Genomic DNA, 25,335 nt, shown 5'->3' with positions numbered 1-25,335 from the left:
TTTCAAATCATTATCCAATGAAGCTAAAAAGGTTAGATCTTATCTTATAAGTTCTCTTACCTTTTAATCTGATTTTTTTCTCAAGAAAATCAGACCTAATTGGAAAGGCAATCTTCCTTTTTGGCAGGCAGGTGGGGTGCCCTAGTTAGATAAGGCAGACTGAGTGGGCATCCCTCATAAAAGAGGGCAGGTAGTTAGGATGCCAACATTGGCGCCCCCTTAGGATTTTCATGCAAGATAAAAGGGGCGTGGCCCCTCTTTCTTTTCCTTCTATGCCAATGTAAGAGAGGGGGTGGGCCCCTCTCTCTTCCTTACGCCAATCCAAGATTGGCACCCCTTGGACTTTCCAAAAGAGGGGAGGCATGGCGTCATCTCTTCTTTCCTATAATTCTACACACAATATTAGAAAATAAATGAGGAGATAATTTAGCCAACTCATTGACTTAATCTAATCCTCTTGAGCTCATAATTAGGCATCCAGCTAAATCCAAATAGATTTAGGTTAGGTTCAAGACTATGGACTTGATGCAATCGAAGTCTAGAGAAGAATTAGGCTTAACTATGTGCTAGCATAATTCTCTTAAATCCAATAGGATTTCAATAAATCCTAACCAATTAGAACTTCACAAGTCCAATTGATAAATTCAAGATTAAATCTCTTAATGTGTGACTCCATAGATTTCATTCCATCTGGTAGTGAGATATATTGTGATCTCCATCACAATATCATTGAAATTCTTTTCGATGGGTTGGAACAATTCTAATTCTACCCTTCGAGGATCATCGATCATCAAGATGATATCCGATGAGTCCCACAATTCATCAGTGACACCTAGCAGTATGTAGTGGCAACCTAGTAGAATGAAAGTGTGAACTCCTAGGTGCAGTTATCGTATGATTCATTCTTTCTATCGTGAGTCTCGATTTGACGGAGATCATAGAGAACTCGTCAGACCCCATCGTCAGTCATATGCAAGATTGGCTCTACTCAAGTTCATTTGTGAATCCTGTGGAAACTGTTTTTTAGTATTCACACTTTGGCCAAAGACTTTCTCAACTCAGTCTCGCAAATTGCATAGAACTTTTTCTTTTCTACCAAGATTGATAGATTCCATCTAGGTGCATCCTACTCCAAACAGCGAACCTGAACCTACTGTAGCCAACATACACAGCAAAAGTCCGAATGGCTAGAGATCAAGGGAACGTGCAGTCAAACTTAGTAGCCTCGCTGCGAATAGCCAATGACACCGCAGGTCAAAGGACCACTCACACCACTGCTGCAGCATCGAGATAACCACTGACGGGTGAGTAGATATCCAAGTGATTTTTCGTGTTGGTTACGCTCAGTGCAAGTTATTTCCTAACAACCTTCTGCACTTTTATCCCAATGTCTCTACATCGTAGACCTGAGATTCATCTGTTCGAAGAGGAGGTGATCCGTGCACCGATCTCAAATGAATTGATCACTGTCCTCATGACGATTCTTCGATCAGAAGTATTTTGAAACTAACCACTAATTAATGCATGTCTCAAATTCTCAACACTTTGAGAAATACAAAAATCATCTTTATTAATTTTTAGGACAAATCATGGACACATAAATATAATTGGAATAAAAATTTTCCTTTATTAATAATAAAAGATTTACAAGTACAAAATTGTGCTGAAATTATAAAATGTATCAGCCAACAATTGACTTCTAGAGCACATATCTAACAAAGGTCCCATTGATGAATATTCTTGTCTGCAATACTTCTCAAAAGATTTTTCGAAGTTCTATTAATAACTTTAGTTTGACCATCAGTTTATGTATGATAAGAAAAGCTAAAATTGAAGCTTATTTTCAAGCTGCCTCCAAAGAGTACACTGAAAACTGACTCACGAACTTCGTATCACAATCTGAATTCTGAAGTGTACTTTTGGAATGCCCTGAAGGCTAACAATCTCCTTAAAACATAAATCAGCCACATCAGAAGCATCCAAAGTTTTGTTGCATGGAATAAAATGAGCCATTTTAGAGAACCTATCGATGACCACCCTGATTGTGTCTTTACCCCTTGAGTATGAGATAGACTCATCACGAAGTCAGTACTTACATGTTCTCAAGGTGCTTTAGCAAGAGGAATTGGCATATAGAAACTAGTAATTTGTCCATGACTTTTAGCAGTGTCGCAGATTCTACATCGCTCCAAATATTGCTTGACACCTCTCCCCATTTTAGGCCAAAAGAAATTTCCATGCACAACAGCAAGTATCTTGTCTCACCCGAAGTATCCTCCTAATCCACCTCCATGAGCTTCACTTATAACACTTAAGGAGAACTGAGGAATGCAAGGGCAGGTATCTCTGGAAAGATAGCCATCTTGCAAGAAGAAGTGATTAAATGGATCTTTAGAGCATTCCTCCCAAATCTTGCCAAAGTAAGGATCATCCTTGTAAAGTTCCTTCAAAACTTAAGCCAATGACTTTTACTTACATCATGGAGAGCAAGAAATGCCTACAACTTAAAGAATCAGCAACTTTGTTTGGAACACCAGATTTATGCTTGTTAAGAGAATCATAGGATTGATGAAGCTCAATCCACTTGGCATGGTGACTAATAAGCTTGTACGGTTATTTAAGATACTACAATGCTTCATAATCCAAATAGAGAATAAATTCCTTAGGCAAAAGATAATGATTCCTATAATCCAAAGCCTACATGATAGCATAGAATTCTTTATCATAAGAAAAGTACTTTCTTGCTAGAATCATTTAACATTTGACTCAAGTATGCTATGGGCTTACCTTCTTGGCTAAGAACTGCACTGGTTTCTATATTAGAAGCATCATAATCAACCTCGAATGCCTTACTAAAATCTGGTAGAGAAATAAGCTTCGGTCACCATCTTCTTGAGAAGTTCAAAGCTATTTTGAGCTTCATTGGTCCACTTAAAAACACCACCTTTCAAGCATTTGTTAATAGGAGCAACAATGGTGCTGAATCCTTTAATAAAGCAGCGACAGAATGAAGCAAGTCCATGAAAATTCCGAATATCATGAAGTGTTTTTGGTGCTGGCCAGCTGGTGATTTCAACCTTGCTAGGTTCCATTTTGATTCTTTCACCGGAAATAACAAAATCCAAAAATACAAAGCTGCTGGTAAAAAAGCGGCATATCTTGAAGACTTGATAAAGGTGCTGCAGGTGTTGCTGTTCATCTTTACTATAAACTAATATGTCATTAGAATAACCAATAACAAAGTGGCCAATAAAGGGTTTAAACTTTAAATATATGATTGATAAGTCGCATAAAAGTTGGAGTATTAGAGAGACTAAAGGGCATAACCATCTGCTTGTAGAGGCCATCTTTTGTTTTTAAGGCTGTTTTCTGTCATCTCTAGGTCTTATTCTAATTTGGTGATAGCCACTTCAAAGATCTATCTTGGAAAAAATGGTGGCACCATGAAGTTGGTCAAGAAGATCATCAAGCTGCAGAAGAGGAAAGCGATACTTGATAGTAATCTTGTTTACTGCCCTACTATCGATACACGTTTGCTAAGAACGATCATTTTTAGGCACCAAGATAGCAGGTGCAGCACAAGGGCTCATACTTTCCCTTATCAAGCCTTTAGCCAAAAGCTCATCAACTTGTCTTGGAAGCTCCTCATCCTCCTTGGGATTCATCCCATAAGCTTTGTTTGGAATGAACGACCTGGGCATAAAATCAATGCAATGTTGTATACCTCTCATTGGTGTAAGATTAGGGGGAATCTCTTCGGGCACGACATCTTGAAATTCTTCAAGAATAGCCTGCATCTCAGCAGGCAATTGATTCCCATCCTTGTTTTCCTCCATTGACAAAGCATGAGCTTCATTAATTACTTCAACCATCTTTTCAAACTCAAATTTTATGAGCAAATTATTTCCCTCCCTTTTACAAGATTTGGGAGGATCATTCAACGTGGAAGGACTTAATGTGACTTTAACTCCATCCTTGTCAAAGGTATAAGTGTTTTTGTAGTCATCATGGCAAGGTCCTACTATTATATTGCTATGGGTGGCCGAGAAGCAAATGACAAGCATCCATAGGAAGAACATCACAAAGCACTTCATCATAATAAAAAATTGAACCAAGCATTTCACCTCATTCTCCATTTTGAGATTTAGTTTCTCAACCATTGTTGTGGTCCACACGTATGCATAGCTTCCATTATCAATGATGAGATTATGAATCTTGTTGTGAGAGGTGCATCTTGTTTGGAAAATTTTGCACAATGCCAATTATATGTATCCTCCTTGATGTAGGCTCTATTGCTATGATGAACAACAAGCATCTCTCCTTGGTTGGCATAAGTCCTCTCTTCTTCCTCTCCTACTTTTTCAGCTGCATGTGAATCTTCCTCGACCTCCTCATCTTCTCTTCCTCCACAAGAGTGACTATTTTCCAAAATGGACTATTGGAAGCAATGTGACATTATCCTTGGAATTTGAAAGAATGACAACAGTTGGCATTGGAAGAACTTCGATAAGAAGATCCCTCTTTCTTTGCCCTTGGTTTGGAACTAGAAAGCTTATGAGCTGTGGTAGCCTTAGAAGTTCAGGTACTCTCCCGCTAAGAAGTGCCTATCTGGTTGAGAGACTTGGAATTGCTCCCACATACCTTCTTAAGTTGCCTTTACACCTTAATGGCTATCTTGAATCTATCATTGTAGGCCCAATAAGGCTGTAACTGAACCACGTTACATTTTGTTGCCGAAACCCACTGAGATACCAAGCAAAGATTGTTCTTCTGTTTCGCTAATTTCACAATGTGTCATGAGGTGTTCAAACTCAGCAGTATACTCTACCGACATCTCCCTTTTCCTGAAAGTTATGAAACTTGAGAAAGTATCTGGCTAGTTTTCTGGTAAGAACTTCTTCTCAAGCTCTTTCTTCATCTTTTTCCATGTCATATTTTTACTCTTCCCTTCACATGCTGCTTTTTGAGATGCTCCGACCATATAAATGCATGTTTCTTAAGTTTAATTGCCACCAACTTTTCCTTCAAATGATCAGCTACATCTTTCTAATCAAAAAATTCTCTCAACGGTATTCAACCAATGAATAAACTCATCCCACTGCATTCTTCCTTCAAATTCTGGAATGCCAAATGTAATATCATAAGAATCTCGTTGGAAGCCATTGTTCCTTCAAGCACAATGATTAGGTAAAGCCTCTTCGCTAGATGCTTGGCCATGAGCACGGTAAAAAGGGTTAGTTCTTCATTGTTGGATGAATTAGCCTTAGAATTATGACATGATTCATCAAGTCCAAAAACCTCAAAGCACTCTAGATGCTCTTGTTCTTGGAGCTGCTGCTCGTCTCCTTAACTCTTGCATCTTGACATCTCTTAAGTCTCATTCACGAGCTGATGGTTCCTCAACAATGTGTCCATGATGACCATGAGCCATGAGAACCAAAGGTCTGATGCCAATTGATACCAAAGTAAAAGGGAGATTTGTAGGAGGTAACACGAACTGCATATTCAGGGATAAGTTAGCTCACCACTTCAAGGAATCCACTGTAGAGATAGAGAGCAAGAAAATAACTCCTTACCAAATAGAAGGCTCAATTTTCATTCAATAACATGGCTGATGCCTTTTATATGACCCAGTCAAAATGTTAATACTAGATCTTAGAACAATCTTCCAAGAATAGGTAGGGACCTCAAAAGGCTACTTCAACTACAAGGTTGACAAAGGCTGACAACACTAGTTTCAAGAAATTCAATAGAAATATCAAAAGACCTTGACCCAGGCTTTAATGACCACTTAGTCATGCATGTAGTGAAGTTTAAATTTGGAGAGTTTACAAGAAATTAAGTTTTCTAGAATTTTCAAACTACAGCAAAAACGGAGGTGTTCTTGGGTTAATCAGTCCACTTCTGACCTTCAATTGTAAAACAGCCATAACTTTCTCTATAAAACTCCAATTCATGTACTGTTTGAAGCATTGGAAACTAGATTCATAGATCTTTCCTATGGTATATAAATTGCATCTAATTCTCTCTGAATTTATACAGTTTTAATGTTAAAGTTGACCCAAGAATCCGAGTCTGCACCTCCTTCTGGGCTCTTTTCCACTTGTGCCATGAATTTTTGACCTGTACTAAGTTAGGCTTAAACTTTTGTCTTGAGACACTCTGGTGTCATTATTTGTCTTTGTTTTTTCAAGATAAACAAATGTTATAGTTCCTCCACAATGTTGACAATAAAAGCAACAACTAAAAGCAAAAAAAAAGTTCCACCTGCATACACTTCAGAACATGCAATTGAAGGAGTTATGTGTCGATGGATGTTATATAACATCATTTTGCTTTCATGTTTAGTGCAAGCAAAATGATAATCTATGGATGGTGATGTGATAACCCAACCTACAACTAGAAATGCATGTATAGGGTTGCGTATATAATGCTTGGAGATGAATCAACTTGCTTAGATTCTCAGTGATGTATAGTGTTATAATGGATGATGTACTGTAGATGGTAGTTTATAAGACCTTCCTAACCGAACTTCTGGGTTTCAATAATTTTTAGGTATACAACAGAATTTGTGACACTTCAAGATTTGAGAAATTTCTTAGCATTTGGAAGATTCTGACTTGGAGCTAAAATTTGAGGTTTTGAAGTAGAGTTGGAAAATCAACTTTTTATTCTTGAAGAATTGGGACTTCTTTGTATTGAATTCAAATATGGGTAATGTTGTAGCTTGTCGGTCGGGAGTCGAGTTGTTGCGCTTGAGTACCAAACAGCAGAAAATCTGCAAAAGAAGTCTTTTGTCGAAAGTTGTCCAGTGGAGGACCTTCCGATGCTTAGGTCAGTCGGAGAAAGGAACAGCCAAAGAGAGCTAAAAATGGGAACAAAAGCTTATAATAAGAAAGCTTACTAAGTCTTCCATTGTTTACCGATATTTATAGGATAGGTGATGCTATTACTGTATAATTCTCGTCCCTGAATGTTCGGAACGTGGAAGTTATAGCATTTAGTGGGCGGTTACCTCATCAACTGCCATTAAGGTCGAGTAATGGGGCGCTCGTGGGCGACAATTATGCTATACGTTCGTGTGTAGTTAATGGTCATGTCGAATAACCATCATTGATTTAGATAGTCGGTATGGCCCCGAGGAAGTAGTCGTGTAGATGCCGAATATCATTAGTTAATCATAGGCCGCATGTCTAATCATGTCGGTTAGATGCCGACTTGATTAAGTCCGTCGTCTTTAGTCGGTGGTCAAGTGTCGTTGATCTTAGTCGGTCAAATGTCGATTAAGACAAGATCCGTTGATCCGAGTCGGGTCAAATCACAGCAACTCGATCAGTGGAGAGATGAGAAAGAATCGATTGTTGTGCACTTGATCAGTTGAACTTAGTGGACGGAATATAGTCGGCTCAACTTGATCGGCGGAACATAGTCGGCTAAGTGATGAAGATCTATCCCAACACTTGTCCACCAACTTCTGAGTTTGATTCTGTAGCTTTTAATCAAGCGAGAGGAGTTAATTGTCGTACGGATCTGAGTTGCTTTATTCCAACATCTTCATTTAATGCTACCCCGAAAGCCGTATGGAGTTGTCCTATTGTTTCGGGTATGAGTCGTTATTTTGTAGAAATCTTGTCGAATTTGAAGCATAGTCGTCGAATCGGAGCATAGTCGTAGATCATTCCGTCGAATTGGAACATAGTCATAGATCATTCCGTTGAATCGGAATATAGTTGATTAGAGAGTTTCTCTAGTTTATTGCGGATCATTCGATTCTTAGTCAGTCGGATTAAAGCCGACTAACTACTTTACTGTCCGCTTTGGCTTGCATGCATACCGTAGCTTATATGCTTGCAGTCTTTAGGCCGTAGCTGGTACGCTTCTGATTGTCGTAGTTTATACGCTTGCGGCCCTTGGGCCGTAGCTGGTATGCTTGCGGCTGTCGAGCTTCACAGCTCATCAAGTGTTGGATTGCTTTTTCGTGAATCGAATGTCAGTTGAATAACGTTTCGTCGGGTACTAGTCGATGATGCAATTATTTGGTCGGATGTGAAGCGACCATGTTCGATAAATTATCGAGTATTTGAACTATTCGGCATAGAATTGTAGAAAAGAAAATCTTTAATTCAAAAGATAATCTTATTGGTAGCACATCTATAGATTTTCGGCATTTCAAGTTTGAAGAATTTTTATAACGTCCAGTTCTCAATTTTGCATGTCCCTGATCGTAGAATTGATGAGATTTTGTAGGGGCCTTCTGAGTCATTTGCCCCTTGTAGTCTCGATCCTGTCGAGATCATGTTGATCACACCTGTCGTTGATTGAGCGTGAGTTTCTTCTGCGGGATGCAATTGTGGTGAAGGATCAGCAAGTAGCTGCACAAGTCGGTCCCATTGGTACTTTTCGAGATATCCCCATCTTATTAAGGCCTCTATCTTGTCTTTCAAATGGATGCACTGTTCAGTATCGTGATCGTGATCATGATGAAATTGACAGTAGCACTTTCTGTTGCGAGATGCTGGCTGTGACTTCATCGGTTGGGGTCGTCGAAGGTAGCTCTCCCCCTTTATCTCCATGAGAATCTATGCACGAGCAATAAGAGGGGTGTAAGAGTCATACTTACTGTCGAAGTTTTTAGGCTTCGAACTTAGTTGGAAAGATAGAGCCTCTCTCTCAGTGCGGGTTCGGCTGGGTCCTGCGGAGGTTTCTTCCTTCATTTTCTTCTTTTGACCTTTGCCCCGGATTGGCACTAGTCAGTTGCACCCTTTTTGGTGTGAATATACTTCTGTGCGTGCTCGAGGAGCTTGACGTATGTTCGAAGAAGCATTTTGTCTAGGGAATAAGTGAATCTGGAGCTTCGCAATCCCCGCCTCATAGCCGTTATGGCCATCGACTCGTTGAGATCCCGAATCTCCAAAGTGACAACGTTAAAATGTGCGACAATCATGTAAAGATTCTCCGTCCTACTGTCTGATGGAGAAGAGATTGTCGGAGATTCATGGCATCCTTCTGTCGGTGTTGAAGTATGCTACGAAAAGTTGTTCAAATTGCTCGAACGAATGGATACTCCCTGGTTGAAGTTTGGATTATCAAGTTGAGCAGTTTTTCAGAGAGTAAGCGAAAAAGCAATACAGAGGAGGATGTTAGACGCCCCTTGGAAAACGTGAGAGCTTTGTAGCTGTCAAGATGGTTGAGTGGGTCGGTGGAGCCGTCATACGACTCGATCTATGGCATGTTGAACCAACTGAGAATCGGCTCGTCCATAATTCATTGAGAGAAGGGTGGATGAGTATTGATGTCGAGTTCATCGGTAGAATCTCGATTATTTTTTTGGAGCTGATCTAGGCGGCGATCAAGCTCTCTTAGCTTATGGTCGTATTCGTCCAATCGTTGTTGAGACTCGTCAAGATGCTTGGAATATCCTGGGATAGAATCTTCCCCATAAGAACTCGATGGTGATCATGGCCTCCTCTTTTTGTGAGGCTTGTCGAGGGGAAGGAGACCGTCGATTTTCGGAAGTGGTACGTGGACCATGCCGGGAGTCAGGATGTGGTGACTGTCGAATGGGTCGATGATTTGTCTGATAGGAATGTCGAGTTTAGTGGCAGGATGGAGAATGGGCCGGCAGTTGTGCCAGGAGGGCACATCCCGCGGTGCTCTCCTCCGGCCGCCGTTGTTACTGCTGCTGTTGCTGGTCTGCAGTCTGTTGGAGACTGTGAATAGCCTCCGTCAAAGTCTTCACCTGTAGCATTAAGGTAGCAAACTACTGTTGGCTCGTGGTTACCACTGGTCGCGAAGCATTTGGCTCCTGACGGTTGTCGGAGGTGCATCACGCCACGATGAGCATCGAGTGGAACTCATGAAAGCATTTTGCACTCTCATGTTGGCATTGAGGTTTTTAGAAGAATATTTCTTTCTTCCCCGACTGCCGCCTGCTGTAGTCTATCTCCGACGAGATGGTTAGTCGGGAGCCGAGTTGTTACGTCTGAGTACCGAATGGCAGAAAACCTGCAAAAGTTCTCTTATCGAAAGTTGTCAGCCGAATTGTTGCACCTGAGTATCGAACGGCAGGAAACTTGCAAAAGAAATCCTCTTGTCGGAAGTTGTGGGACGGAGGATCTTTCGATGTTTAAGTCAGTTGGAAAAAGGGAACATCCAAAGAGAGCCGAAAACGAGAGCGAAAGCTTATAATAAGAAAGCTTATCAGGTCCCCTATTGCTTATTGATATTTATAGTGTAGGTGATGCCGTTACTGTGTAACTCTTGTTCCTGAATGTTCGGGACGTAGGAGTTATGGTATTTAGTGGGTGGTTATCTCATCAACTGCCATTAAAGTCAAGTAATGGACCGCTCGTGGGCGACAATTGCGCTATACATTCATGTGTAGTTAATGGCCATGTCGAATAACCATCGTCGATTCGGATAATCGGTATGGTCCCAAGGAAGTAGTCGGGTAGATGCTGAAGATCATAGCTAATCGTAGGCTGCATGTCTAACCAAGTCGGTTAGATGCTGACTTGATTAGGTCCGTCGCTTTTAGTCGGTGGTCAAGTCTTGTTGATCTTAGTCAGTCGAATGCCGACTCAGACAAGATTTGTTGATCCTAGTCAGATTGAATCACAGTAACTCGGTTAGTGCAGAGATGAAAAAGATCCGATTGTTGTGCACTTAGTCGGTTGAACTTAGTCGGCAGAATATAGTTGGCTCAACTTAGTCGGCTTAATTTAGTCGGCGGAATATAGTCGACTAAGTGACGAGGATCTATCCCAACAGGTAACATCCTTATTTGCATGTAAAAAGATATTATATATAAATCAGCCTTTTTGTTTGTCTTTCATCCTATCTTTCTTTATCTGTCTCCCTATGGAGTGATGTTCTTGATTGACCTAACCTAGCACCTCACCTAGTCAATTGGCCTACCTAACTACAACTGATCCGACTAGGAACTAGGAACAAGGACCCGACCTAGTGATGTGGGATTCACCTGGTAAGCTACCTTTCCAAGCATCTATAGAGGCCAATAAGGCTGGTTAGAGAAGAGAAAGAAAAGGTGCATGGGATCTTAGAGTGCGAAGAATGAGAAGAGGAAGAAGAAGATGATGCTGCTGCTGATGATGGTGAAGGGAAGCTTGGATAAGATATGTGTTTCATTTCCTTCTTTAGGTCCGTGACTTCCATGTATGTTTTAGATTTCAGCTGTGTTTTTTTGAAATTCTATAATCCATTCTATGCTTATTTTTATTTGACAATTTTGAACAAATATTTTTAAAGCCTTATGTCTTCCTTATGAGTACTTTTTTAAGCCATCATGATTTCAAGTTAGACTTTATGGTTTTAACCTAGAAATAAATTCCAAGCCTAGCTCTTGTTTTTGAAACCTTAAATATCCTAGTCGGATGTTTCGAAGCTTAAGGCTTCTTTTGTAATTTAGGAATTCCATGCTATTTGCAATTTGTCACAAAGTTATTTCTAAAATCTAGGTCCAGCATTTGGAGAACATACTCAAACCAAGCAATTCAGCTCGTCTTGAACTGATTTGACATGAAATTGGAATAGTTCAGCCATTCAGGTTGGTTTGGCTTATAAAAAAAAACCCAGCCCTTTAGTAGAAGGCTTCGATTGCTCTCACATGTTCTCTTTTCTCTTGAATGCCGACCAACACCAACCGACATCGTCACCCTCAAATGATGCTGAAGATGACACCATTATCCTTGATTGACATCGAAAATGATGCCACTGCCCTTGATCGATGTCACAAAGGCCCTCGCCAACTTCTTCGATCTTGATTGGTGGTTAGGGTTAGGGTTTGGGGCTATCATTGACAAGATAAGACCACTCCCTCTCTCTCCATCTCTCTCTTCCTCCCTTTCCTCCCTATCTTCCCTCTCCATAGGCCCCCTCTCTCCCTTTATGTGTGTGTGTCCCTCTCTCCATCCCCATCTCTTCCTCCCTCTCCGTCTCCCTCTCCCCCTCTCCATGAATCCTCCTTCTCTCCCAACCTCCCTCGTCTCTTTGTTCCTCCCTCTCCGCCCTCTCCCTCTCCCCCCTCAGTTTGGTATGCCTCGGATTGGTACAGGGTATATGCTGGTACTGTACTAAATCGGTCATCGGTTGATATGATCTTCGGCATTGGTCTGATGGAACTTGCATAGGTCTCTTTTGAAAATTTGGATTCCGTAATCTGATTCAGTTTTAAAGTTGTTTTGGAGTTTGAAACCTTTGATTTGTTGCAAAGACTTTGGACTCATTTATTCTTTTGAAATTTGGTACCATGTTAATTGGAATTTTTGTTTTGTTTTTAATTTGGAAATTCTAAAATGCATGTTCAAATCTACATTTTTGGAATATGAAATTATGCATTATGATTTGAAGTTTTATCCTATTTTTGAACTCTGACACCAATTTGTTTGGAGCAGAATATATTATGTGTTCTATAAGACATTTTCAAAGATGTATAAACTGAAAATATTACAAATGGTGCATAGACATGTGAATCTCTGGCTAGGTGCTATATTTGGCCCCATTTTAGTTATTGATGGTGCTTTCTTTGGACATGTAGATAGTTGTATAAGCCTCATTCTAATCGTGGATGAGGTTTCATGTGAACTCTTAGCAAATGGTATATATGGATATTGAGGACTTATGTGGTTTCATATGCATTATCAACAACAATTTTGTGGCTCATCCAATTCACTAGTGAGGATTTCATTTGGCCTCATTTGTGGGAAGGATTTATATGGTCTCAAGGTGTAGAGAAACTTTATAAGAGAAAATAAGAGTATGTAAAATATAAGTTTTTGAAATATAAGTTGTATTTGGCCATTTGATTTGGAAGAAGCTTTTGACTTATACTTCTGTGTAAGTTTTTGGGACTCTTTTTTAAGCGTGATTTTGAACCTTTTATGATATGCTATTCTTATTGAAAAATGCACTTTTGAGATCTGGTAATTAAATGATTTCAGTGAGTTTTTACCTTAGCTTTGTAGTAATAATTTGGTCATGCATTTCAATTCAAGTTTTTTGTCTTTTATGGACCCTTTAGTTCTTTAATCATGACAAGGGCTTGCTTACCGAGCTTTGTAGTTCACTTTATTTGTTATACAACTCTTCAGAGTGATTGGTGAGAACCCTAGTGGATTTATTTGAAGAAGAGGACTAGATGTGTTACAGTTGCTTTGGATTGTATTATTATTTTAAGTGATTATAAAAATCATGGTAGATATGTTATATTCCTTGAAGGTATAGTATTGAATAGAATAGGATATACCTGAATTTGTAAGTGGATTCTAATTGAAGTTCACTGTTTATGATACACATCTACTCTGTGCTCTATTCTATCATATGATTCCTTGAGATGATTAAGTTTGAATGTTGGTTTTGATCATGGTAGTCATGCCTTGGGGTTTGATTAGCTTTTATTTATCTTTCTTTTTTTTTTTTCATTTCTATTTCCATTTGCTTAAAACATTGCATGCAAATAAGGAAGTCCCTCTATTTGAATTCAAAAAGACTACTTAAAATTTCTAATTCTTCAAGAATAAGTTGATTTTCCAAGTTTAGTTCCACATCTCAAATTTTAGGTCCAAGTCAATTTAAACTTCCAAATGCTAAGGAATTTCTCAAACATACAGTTTCATAAATTCTACTGTACCTACACATTACTAGAGCCAAAAGTCCCGCTTGAAAACTCTTAGACACTGGTGCTTAGGAATTAAGATATCATCCATTACGGTGCTAAACATCACTTGGTGCCTCAGCAGGGTGATTTATTTCCAAGGGTTATATACCAATTTATCTATATACATATTTCTAGTTTTGGGTTGGGTTATTATAGGAGAGAGTTTGGATCATAGAAACTTAATAATGTAATGGAATTAATATTTGTCATATATGACATACTTGCTTGGGAAAAAATTTAATATGTTTTATTATTGTATCCCTGGGATGTTTGTATCATGTATTCTAGGATTTGCCATCTCAACATAATGATATAGTGTCATGTCTACATCATGTGTTCAATTGGATGCTTCACTGGATCATGGGTACCCAGAAGGCCCAGTTTTTCAAGATGATAGCAACCAACTCCACTGAATTACAGTATGTTCAAATTTCAAAATATTGGGATTGGGTGCATGATTGGAGGCTTCCATTCTTCCACCATTCCTCTTCCACTTTTTGGTTAGGGACTCCATTAGGGGTGGGAAATATTTTAGGATAGAGTGGTAATTGGGTATCCAAAGATGTCTTGAAGTAGATGCTTTTTATCTGTGGATTCTAAATATCACATATTTCCTCATCCATTATGTACTTTGTAAGTTAAATATCACCACATGGTTATTTTTGATGGAGGATTGTTCGTTAATAAGAAATCCTGGGGCACTTTTGTTAGGCAAAAATATAGAAATTAGAGAATTTTATTTTTATGTAGATTCTAGAACTAGAATTTTGTGAACTCTAGAACTAGAATTTTATGTGGACTCTAATATTTTTTGTTTGTAGACTCTTATTAGGGTTTTGGGTTGTCTATAAAAATCCATTGCTATGTTAATTGAGAATATAATTTATATTATTGAGATTTAAAAATACAGAATATTGAATTTTCTCCTCCCTCTGCCTTCTTTTCCTTCTCTTCTCTTCTTCCCTCTTCTTCTCCTCCTCCCTTTGTCTCATGTCAATTTTAAGAAGTTGCATTTCAACATTATTGAAGGTTGTGGATTAACTATCTTTAAAATAGTAACAAAATATTTATATAGAAGGAAAAATTAACTATGATCGATTACTCTCTTTTACATTATAGCGTTTTCTTATATTTCTACTTGAATGGCCGTTTAGTGTAATAATAATAATAATTAAAATGAGATGATTTTGCTTCATTTAGTAATTTTTTTAGATTCATTTATGTGCATTTCTATACTTACTACAATTTAACTGAAATCATATGAAAAAGAAAAGAAAAATCCCCTCATTCACGCACTAATACAACGTTCTTCTTTATTCTTAGTTCTTGGATGGCAGGGTCATTTTTGTTGAATTTGCAAAACAAAGGTCAGAACTGGGCCAGGGCTCCAAACCAAGACATTCACAGTAATGTGTGCAATTCATGGCATTTTGCAAGCATATCTTCAGTAGTAGCGCATCTACCCATCTTTACCCTTTGTTTCTCCTGTTAATTTTTAACTGTAGGCTTTTTCCCATCATGATGTTCTATCATTCCAAAATCGGACTGCAAGATCGTTTCGGCCTATTAATTCTTCATTGATGTATGATTACAAGATCTCATATACATCTGTTGAATAATAAATAAAATGGATTCCATTGTGGGCATTTTGCCATTGACACTGAAATGTTCAGATATATCCTGTTATTAGTTGACTACGAGGCTGAGTTTTAGACCCAATTTTTTCCGTTGCATCTCCAGTTCCTGCTGCAGTTTTGCCAGTTTGAATGGCAAGCAACAAAGCGTGGTTGATATGTGTAACTACAGAGAAGGGGGCCTTAGAGGTGTTAAATGTGTTGATAGGCTCTTCATTGATACTAATTAGTGTACCTGTATCAGTCCAAGCAGTAATGTGATTCTCTTATACATCAGGATGCTGTTAATCATGTGGGTCGGTGGATGCGCCTTTATATGTTGCAGTTTTTGCACCAGGTTGTAACCGCCTGTGACTTATGGCTCCTATGATACAGAACGTAGGGATATGTACCATGTGGAAGCTGTTCGGATGCTTTACTACATCAAAAATATTTTCCTTTTTTCACAAAAGGTTTGTACAATCCATCTACCAGCCAAAATTAGGCAAGCAGCTGATGAATCCCATAAAACCATCCTGTTCGATTGCTAGAGTTCTGTAAACAAAGAAATACCCATCATAGCTGTCTGCCTCGTGGGAATGTACACTTATGGCCGGGTAGAACATGGTTGTATCTAATTCAAACTCACATTCGTTAGTAGTTTCCACACCAAACCAATTCATAATTAGATAAATTTTGCATTCCAAATACGGCCAACACTCTTCTCCAAATACGAGGCCTACACCATGAATAACCTTGCATGTCCCCCAGATTTATTCCCCATTTGTCTTTACATGATGACAGAAGCCAAGTCTCTGGTCTACTGTGATATAATATGTAGAGGTGATTTTGACCTCCTATTTCAAAGTCACTCGACCCTTCATTAGGGTTGATTCAATTTAGAGAGAGATCTAAGAAATATCTCTCACAAGAAATCTGGGGACAATTGAGACTTCTAACCTGTTATAGCCCAAACCAAGCCCAATCTCAGCCCAAAAAAAAAAAAAAAAAAAAAGCAGAGGAAAACTGGGAAGAAGATTCCCGATAGGAGTCTTCTTCTCCGACGAAACCCGAACGATTTGGGAGTCCTAGGACCTCTCGAAGTCCAGGACCCTCTATAAGAAGACCCCCTCTCCTTGAGACCGAACATCGGCCTCCTCCCTCTCTCTTCTCTCCGTCTTTCTCAATCGAAGCTGCGGACACCGTTGATTTTTCCGTGATTGCTCGCCGGTGAGGTCACCGGAGGCCGGGTGAGTCTTCTTTTCCTTCCTCTCTTCCTTCCCTTTCTTCCCGTACCTTTGCTTGAGGCTGCCGGCGACGGATGTCGTCGATTTTCGGTCGGAAAAGAGACCCCTGTTTCGGTCTTTTTTCCTTGGATTTTTCCGGCGCCGGCGATCGAAATCGATCGTCGGCCATGCTCCTCCGTGACCGGGGGAGTGGTCCCCCTCTACCGCCGGCCTCCGCCGCGGCAGCCGTGGCCCGAACGGCCGGTCAAGGCCGGAGAACCGCCGAAAAGAAAATAAAAATAAAAATAATAATAAAATAAAAATAAAAATAAAAATATATATATTATATATATAAATAAATAAATAAATAAATAAATAAATAAATAAGAAAATTATAATAATAAAAAAAATGATGAGAGAGAAGTTTCTCTCTCTTCTCTCTCTTCTTTCAGTCTGAACCCTGACTTTCTCTCTCTAGAATTGAACTTTCTCTCTCTACTTTCTCTCTCTAGAATTTTCTTTCTCTAGATTGTTTCTCTCTCTTGATGGATTTCTCTCTCTCTAAAGTTATTCCTCTAGGATTAGCGTAGTGGAAGGCTTCATCTGATGATTTTGATCGAGTTTAGGGAAGAGTCTGATTTTAATTGAGGTTTTGATTTTGGGATTTGTTAGATTGAATTTTGAATTAAAATTAATGTAAAAATATAATTTTGGATAATAGGTGCGGAAGAATCTCCTAGAAGTTAGTTGATCTATTCATTCAGTGCTCCATGAAAGGTAAGTAATGAATCATCTTCTGAGATATTCCATATTTATTCTGAAAATAAATAATTATTCTCTGAAATTATGCATAATTTATGAAATTATGTTTTGAAAGAAAAATGCTTTTAAATGTTATGGTATGTCGATTTATGCGTATGTTGAGTGAAAAATTATGATATATTATGATACAAAGTATTTGATATAGATCGAATTTATGCTCTCAGCCTAACTATGTTTCAGTGGGCTCCGCCAATGGAGATTATACGTTGTACCCAGTGGACCCTGCCAGTGGGGGTTGTGCGCTGGTGTTTGTGGACCCTGCCAGTGGGGGTTGTGTGCTGGTATTTGTGGACCCTGCCAGTGGGGTTGTGTGCTGGTATTCTGTGGACCCCGCCAATGGGGGTTAAACGTTGGTCATAGTCAAGGCTGTTGAGTTACGAGTGTTTTGAATCGAATCGAATTTATGATTATATTATATGTGAATATTTGAAAATATTTGATTTGTATTAAATCAGCATGAAATATACTCTTATATTTATTTGCAACATTATTCTTGAAAATTATATAATATCTGAATTATCTGGTGAGATACTTGTTACTTACTGGGCTGTCTAGCTCATTTCCTTTCTTTCTATTTTTCAGATTCAGATAATTAATTTCGAGCATGGGAAGAAATATTGGGACAGAGCTTTTAGAGGCGAGATTTAGCGTTGTCAACTTCAATAATTTAGATCTAATGTTTTATTTTTAGCAAAAATTTTATTGAATGTAAGACATTTGATTTAATTACTTGAATTACAGTTGAATAATAATTATTTGAATTTATTCTGCTGTGATGCATTGATATCGTGATGAGATGCCTTGCATGCTTATGGAGAGAGTTCTTCATAAGTATGCAGCGGTTGCCGCGACCCTCGATTCAAATTTCGGGTCGGGGGCGTGACAATTAATATGGTATCAGAGCATAAGTGGATAAATTATGACACATAGAATTTGACATAGTATGAGTGTAGGTGGGTAAACATTAGGAATATTGGGATGTTAGAGTATGAGCATCATAATAAACCCATCCTAACAAATAGATAAATGAATCTAATAAGGTTTTACTACTACAAGGTACCATGCCTCCCCGTAGAATGACAAGAACTACTCAAGGAATTGCAAGAGAGACATCACAACCACGGGATGGTAGCACTCCCCATCTGACCAGTGGCACCCCTCAGGAGGAGGGAGTCGTAGATCCTAATGGGAGTGCTTCGAGAGCACGTCAAGAACCAGATATGGCTCAGTTAATACAGACCCTAATCAGGATGGTACAAGCGCAACAACAAATACAGCAGCAAATGCTTGAACAACAGCAGATACAACGAGATACACAACAACATCAGCATCCACCACCACAACATGGAGAGCAACCAGTACAACGAAACAACATTTCAGAATTTAAAAAGCTTGCTCCTCCAGCTTTCAAGGGGACTACTGAACCTTTGGAGGCTGACAACTGGATAATGGAGATGGAGAAGGCCTTCGCTGTCCAAGAGTGTCTTGATGAAGAAAAGATTCGATATGCAGCTTATTTACTACAAGGAGAAGCATACAACTGGTGTCAGCGACTACAGCGCAAGCATGAACAAGACGGCGAAATACTTATCTGGGAAAGATTTCGGATTGCATTCTATGATCAGTATTTTCCTTGGAGTATAAGGATCCAGAAAGAGCAAGAGTTTATTTATTTGAAGCAAAAGGGTATGAGTGTGACTGAATATGAAGCAAAATTTACAGAGTTAGCAAAATTTGCTCCGAGATTAGTGGATGGTGAGCAAGAACGTGTTCATAAGTTTGAGATGGGACTAAGAACTGAGATTCGAAAACAAGTGGTTCCATATGAATTGACAACTTATGCCGATGTGGTAAACAAAGCACTGATAATTGAAAGAGAAGTCAATGAAGAACGCATGGAAAGAGAAAGAAAGCAAAGAAAGAGAGCAAAATCAAATGACACACAAGGGCTGAATAATAAAAATATCAAAAGATCAGCTAAGGGAGCAATAGATAATAAGACTCAACAGATTGATGGTGAGCCGTGCTCCAGATGTGGCAAAAATCATACAGACAAGGAATGCTATTGGAATACAGGTGTTTGTTTCAAATGTGGTCAGATGGATCATAAAATTGCTAGCTGCCCGCTAAATATAGAAAATCAAGTTGGCCAAAGAACTTATGAAGGACAACATAAGGGTGGTGGACAGAATTCTAAAAATCAGGGAAGAGTTTATGTGCTTACTCAACAAAATGCACAGGCTTCCAATACAATGGTTACAGGCATGAAAAATTTCGAGGACGAAATTTCTTTTTAGGGGTGAAGAATGTTATAGCCCAAACCAAGCCCAATCTCATCCCACCAAAGCCTAAAATAATAAAAAAAAAACAGAGGAAAATCGGGAAGAAGACTCCCGATAGGAGTCTTCTTCTCCGGCGAAACCCGAGCGATTTGGGAGTCCTAGGACCTCTCGAAGTCCTAGGACCCTCTATAAGAAGACCCCCTCTCCCTTGAGATCGAACATCGGCCTTCTCCCTCTCTCTTTCTCTCCGTCTTTCTCGATCGAAGCCGCGGACACCATTCGGTTTCTCGCCGTGATTGCTCACCGGTGAGGTCACCGGAGGCCGGGGTGAGTCTTCCTTTTCCTTCCCCTCTTCCTTCCCTTTCTTCCCGTACCTTTGCTTGAGGCTGCCGGCGACGGGTGTCGCCGATTTTCGTCGGAAAAGAGACCCCTGTTTCGGTCTCTTTTCCCTTGAATTTTTCCGGCGCCGGCGATCGAAATCGATCGCCGGCCATGCTCTTCCGTGATCGGGGGAGTGGCCCCCCTCTGCCGCCGGCCTCTGCCGCGGCGGCCGTGGCCCGAACGGCCGGTCAAGGCCGGAGAACCACCGTCCTCTGTTCGGCCTGGAAGAAGCCCAAGAAGAAAAAAAGAAAAAAAAAGAAAAGAAAAGAGAAAGAAGAAGAAAAAGAGAAAAAGAAAAGAAAAGAAAAAGAAGAAAAAGAGAAAAAGAAAAGAAAAGAAAAGAAAAGAAAAGAAAAAAATAATAATAAATAATAAAATAAAAATAAAAATAAATAAATAAAATATATATATAAAATAAATAAATAAATAAAAAATTATAATAATAAAAAAATGATGAGAGAGAAAGTTTCTCTCTCTTCTCTCAGTCTGAACCCTGACTTTCTCTCTATAGAATTGAACTTTCTCTCTCTACTTTCTCTTTCTAAAATTTTCTTTCTCTAGATTGTTTCTCTCTCTTGATGGATTTCTCTCTCTCTAAAGTTATTCCTCTAGGATTAGCGTAGTGGAAGGCTTCATCTGATGATTTTGATCGAGTTTAGGGAAGAGTCTGATTTTAAGTGAGGTTTTGATTTTGGGATTTGTTAGATTGAATTTTGAATTAAAATTAATATAAAAATATAATTTTGGATAATAGGTGCGGAAGAATCTCCTAGAAGTTAGTCGATCTATTCGTTCAGTGCTTCGTGAAAGGTAAGTAATGAATCATCTTCTCGAGATATTCCATATTTATTCTGAAAATAAATAATTATTCTCTGAAATTATGCATAATTTATGAAATTATGTTTTGAAAGAAAAGTGCTTTTGAAATGTTATGGTATGTCGATTTATGCGCATGTTCAGTGAAAAATTATGATATATTATGATACAAAGTGTTTGATGTAGATCGAATTTATGCTCTCAGCCTAACTATGTTTCAGTGGGCCCCGCCAATGGGGATTATACGTTGTACCCAGTGGACCCTGCCAGTGGGGGTTGTGCGCTGGTGTTTGTGGACCCTGCCAGTGGGGGTTGTGCGCTGGTATTTGTGGACCCTGCCAGTGGGGGTTGTGCGCTGGTATTCTGTGGACCCCGCCAATGGGGGTTAAACGTTGGTCATAGTCAAGGCTGTTGAGTTACGAGTGTTTTGAATCGAATCGAATTTATGATTATATTATATGTGAATATTTGAAAATATTTGATTTGTATTAAATCAGCATGAAATATACTCTTATGTTTATTTGCAGCATTATTCTTGAAAATTATATAATATCTGAATTATTTGGTAGAGATACTTGTTACTTACTGGGCTGTCTAGCTCATTTCCTTTCTTTCTATTTTTCAGATTCAGATAATTAATTTCGAGCGTGGGAAGAAATATTGGGACAGAGCTTTTAGAGACGAGATTTAGCGTTGTCAACTTCAATAAACTTAGATCTAATGTTTTATTTTTAACAAAAATTTTATTGGATGTAAGGCATTTGATTTAATTACTTGAATTACAGTTGAATAATAATTTTTTGAATTTATTCTGCTGTGATGTATTGATATCGTGATGAGATGCCTTGCATGCTTATGGAGAGAGTTCTTCGTAAGTATGCGGTGGTTGCCGCGACTCTCGATTCAAATCTCGGGTCAGGGACGTGACATAACCTCTCAAATTTGAACAGATTTCTTTTTCTTTTCTTATTGTTGTTCTTAGGACCTGGCTCAAAATTTTGGTAGGGGCCTCTCCGAGAAATGCATTTGATATGGTTCTCTGTAGAGAATCAAGATCATGGGGCCTCCATTGAAAGCTTGCATAGGTACAATCTCTGAGAGTTCACATTGGGAGAGATTCAGTGAATATCCCAAGATGAACATGTGGCTCCAACCATGAATTATGATTAAGAGTTTAAAAAGCTGCATGAGAATAAAAGAAGAGGAACAAGATCATGGCCATCTTCCTTGAGAGCTTGGTGCAGCAGCTTGAAATGAGAATCAAAGCTGTCAAACTATTATTTCACCTTAATATTTATGTGTTCAAAGTTGAATGGAGTTCTTGAGCTCTATTACAATTTATATCGAGATGTTTCCATTCCGAGTTACATTAATTAGCATGGCTTAATGTTAAAACCTGCTGCATGTAGATCTTAACCACAAAGAGGAAATAAATCATTGCAGAATTCTAATCAAGATCTTTTTCTATGCTGAAAAGAGAAAAATAAACTTCTTTAGTGTCAAGAAGTACTCATTAAATCCTATATCAAGTTTGATCTAGGCGGCTTACTATATCTGTTCCCAAATCTGTTGCAGACCAACCAGCCCACTTTAAGGATGCTCTATGGAGAGAGTTTGCAGGCAAAATTTCCAATCTAGAGCTTGTTTGCACAACAAAGTCTCTGTTTCAGTAGTTCTTTATTTTATATTTTATTTTGTTTTATTTTTAAATTGGCCATCACAAGGAGATCTATGATGTGGCAATCCATCAACAGTCTCGTTACACTTGAAACGACCCTAACTAGAGGTTATTTAGGCTTCTGAAATGGCCGGTCAAACTTGAATTACTCTTCACAATAATCATTGATGAAAGTTTCTCTCCGCTGTGAAGATTTAGGCAACACCATAGGTGACTAATATAATAATCAAGTTCAAGCTTCCTGGATAATTTTTGGTAATTTTATATTTTTGATTATTTTTGGAAGATTTAATCTCTTTAACTAGAATATGAATCGGATGTGAAGGCATGGATTTACAATTACTAAAGGTCTGTACCGTAATTTTGTACCTTGAATTTTAAAAATAAAAGTGCCAAAAATCTTGCTTTCTTCATTTTTTATAAAACTCTTTGTGAATTATTCTTTCATGGGACCCAAACTGAGAGGATTGGAAGAAGAAATTTCTCCTTTTTTTGTTTGAATCAAGCTTTCAGCAATCGAATGAACAAGGCTTGCATCTCAAATTATGTTGGTAAATTTTAAGCTGAAGCTCTTGGCTATGTAAATAGATTACCTACAAGCCTTCAGTCGTTCTCATTTAAGACGTCTTTTTTACATTGCAGCCCCTTGGTCTATGGTTACTGGAAACTCAGAGCTACACAAAGCTCTCGATAAGTATACAGATTGAAGTGGCTGTGGACAGTAGTTCTCAGAAAGTCATGTGTTTTGCAGCCTCTATCTCCCTGTAGGTATATATTTCTCTTATCATGGATATTACTTACGTATTCAAGGTGATTTATTGAAAAAGAGCAATCCTATTCCTTATTTCCTATTTTATTCATTGCAAAACATCCTGTTGGGCACCTATCGTGTCCTTTACATGACACATAAATGAGGATCTAGGCTTGCCCAATCACTACTCATCAGTGCTTCGCAGAAGGGGTGAAGAAGGTGATTATACATAGGTGGCTTGATGATAAATGCTAAGGGTAGGCTGCTTTTAGAGCCTTTCACACTAGTCAAAAAGGGTGTGAAAGCGTCTAAAAGGGTGAAGAATGAATGCAAATTAAATAACTCGGATATGGGGCTTATAATTTTGATTTTTTTGGTGGTTTGTGTCATTTTATCTCTTCATGTTTTATTTGATGACTTGAAGCGAAGTGCAAGTAAAGATCTACAAGCTAATAGCAAAAGCAAAAGCAACAAAACAAAAAAAAAACTTGCTACACATGTATACAATAAAAAACCTAGGAACTAGCATACTTGCAATGACAATATGTAGGCAAGATTAAGCAAGGGAGAAGTAATATCTAAAAAGGGTGAAATCAAATAAGAAGACAATCGGATCTAAGTGAGATGAAATCAAAAGAAATTAGATCTAAGCAAAAGTAGGCAAAAGAAATAAGACCCTAGTAAAACAAAGCAAAGCAAAAGCGACTAGATCTAAACTAATGCAAAAGAAACTAGACAAAGCAAGATCTGAATGCCTATCTCATACTAGCTCTTTAAGGCTAAGAAAAAACAAAAAAAAAATGAAGAAGGAAATAGAAAAAGTTGATCAATGAAACCTGAGCCTTAAATAAGGCTTGAAGGTACTGAAGTAGGCAAGCCTACATGAAATCAAAATAGCATAGAAGAAAGCTGAACCAGAAGCAAAAAATAAGCTAGAGGTGGGATGACTGATGGCCTAATGCGACATCCTAAGAGTCTTCGGCTTCACATCTCCGACCACTCTAAGGAATGATAGAGGTTTCTAGTCTCGCACTAGTTATCTCTCACACAATTGCAGTCTCACACCATGGCAACAGAAAATCACTCCAAGCATGAAATTGAAGAAAAACCTCAACAGCTTTACTGATAAATACTTAAGTCAAAAGAGGACAACTAGAATTTATTTATAGACAAGATCTAAATAAAACGAATAGACTTCCTAGTTTTTGTGGGATACATATTTTCTCAAGAAAATAGAGAGATAAATATTAATTAAATAGGTGAAAATAGACTCCTAACTCCTACAAAACTCCTAACTCATCAAATATGATTTTTTTTAAAAAGAGATACAGAAATTTGGATTACAATAAAAGAAAACAAGTGCTTTAAATTTGGGCCTTTAAATGGCGTTTTCATAGTTTTGGGAAGTTGTTAGAATTGATACACATCTTCAATATGTCGTCAATAACTTTTTCATCCAACCTCTATTTAGTATGATTGAAAATGCATTGGAAAGATATTGATGCTAGACATCTTGGAAGTAATTTACATAAAAATTTCAATTATGTTCATGCTGGTGAAGCTTCTATTTGGGTTGATGTGCATTGGATTGCCTTTTTTAATATGGCTGGTGATAAACTTCAAACTATGAATATTTTAAGCTTCGATGATCGTCTTGTTGGGAATAGTGTCCCAAAGCCAATCGTCAGCCTGTTGACGGTTGTGCTCCTTTTGTATTAGTACATGAATTATAAATAAATAAAAGTTATTTTGATATTTTTTCATCACAAATGTTTCATCTTCTAATGAACTCCTGTGTTGTGGTGAAGTCCTTAGGACTATTTAGACTCGACAAAGGAGGATTTGTCGTTTAGTCCTTAAACATGTTCGCGACCAAATGATACGTTGTTATCAAGGACGACAATATTTATCGAGCATAGGTCGTTGTGTGCCATATGGGTTGGTTGTCCTCATAACCAAAGAGTGTGGAGACACTGGTATGGCATACAGGTGAGATGTAATGGTACATCTGCACTGAACGTGACCAACTCCGGAGCTATTTTTGCTGTCAAGATTTGCTCCGATGGGATATGGGTATAAATGTCCCTCCGA

The 25,335-nt window shown here is 38.5% G+C and overlaps 1 protein-coding gene across 9 annotated transcripts in view; it reads left to right on the top strand.

Annotated features, from left to right (window-relative positions):
- Positions 1-21,521, top strand: part of LOC105034957 (uncharacterized) — a 73,686-nt gene extending 52,165 nt beyond the window's left edge. For 4 of the 9 annotated variants that reach the window (XR_012141013.1, XR_012141014.1, XM_010910315.4 and 1 more), the window contains one exon: positions 14,999-15,341. Coding sequence is in view for 3 of the 9 variants with exons in the window: in XM_010910315.4 (XP_010908617.2) it covers positions 14,999-15,085 (87 nt within the window). In the remaining 6 variants the exon portion in view is untranslated. Of the gene's footprint in view, positions 1-14,998; positions 15,342-21,440 lie in introns of those variants that run through there. The other 5 variants (XR_012141016.1, XM_010910314.4, XR_012141015.1 and 2 more) reach the window with 3 other exon arrangements.
- The last annotated feature ends 3,814 nt before the right edge of the window (positions 21,522-25,335 follow it).

This window comes from Elaeis guineensis, chromosome 4 (genome assembly GCF_000442705.2).
Source record: "Elaeis guineensis isolate ETL-2024a chromosome 4, EG11, whole genome shotgun sequence".
Lineage (NCBI taxonomy): Eukaryota > Viridiplantae > Streptophyta > Magnoliopsida > Arecales > Arecaceae > Elaeis > Elaeis guineensis.
The sequence above is the reverse complement of the archived record's forward strand: the minus strand, read 5'-3'. Positions and strand labels throughout refer to the sequence as shown.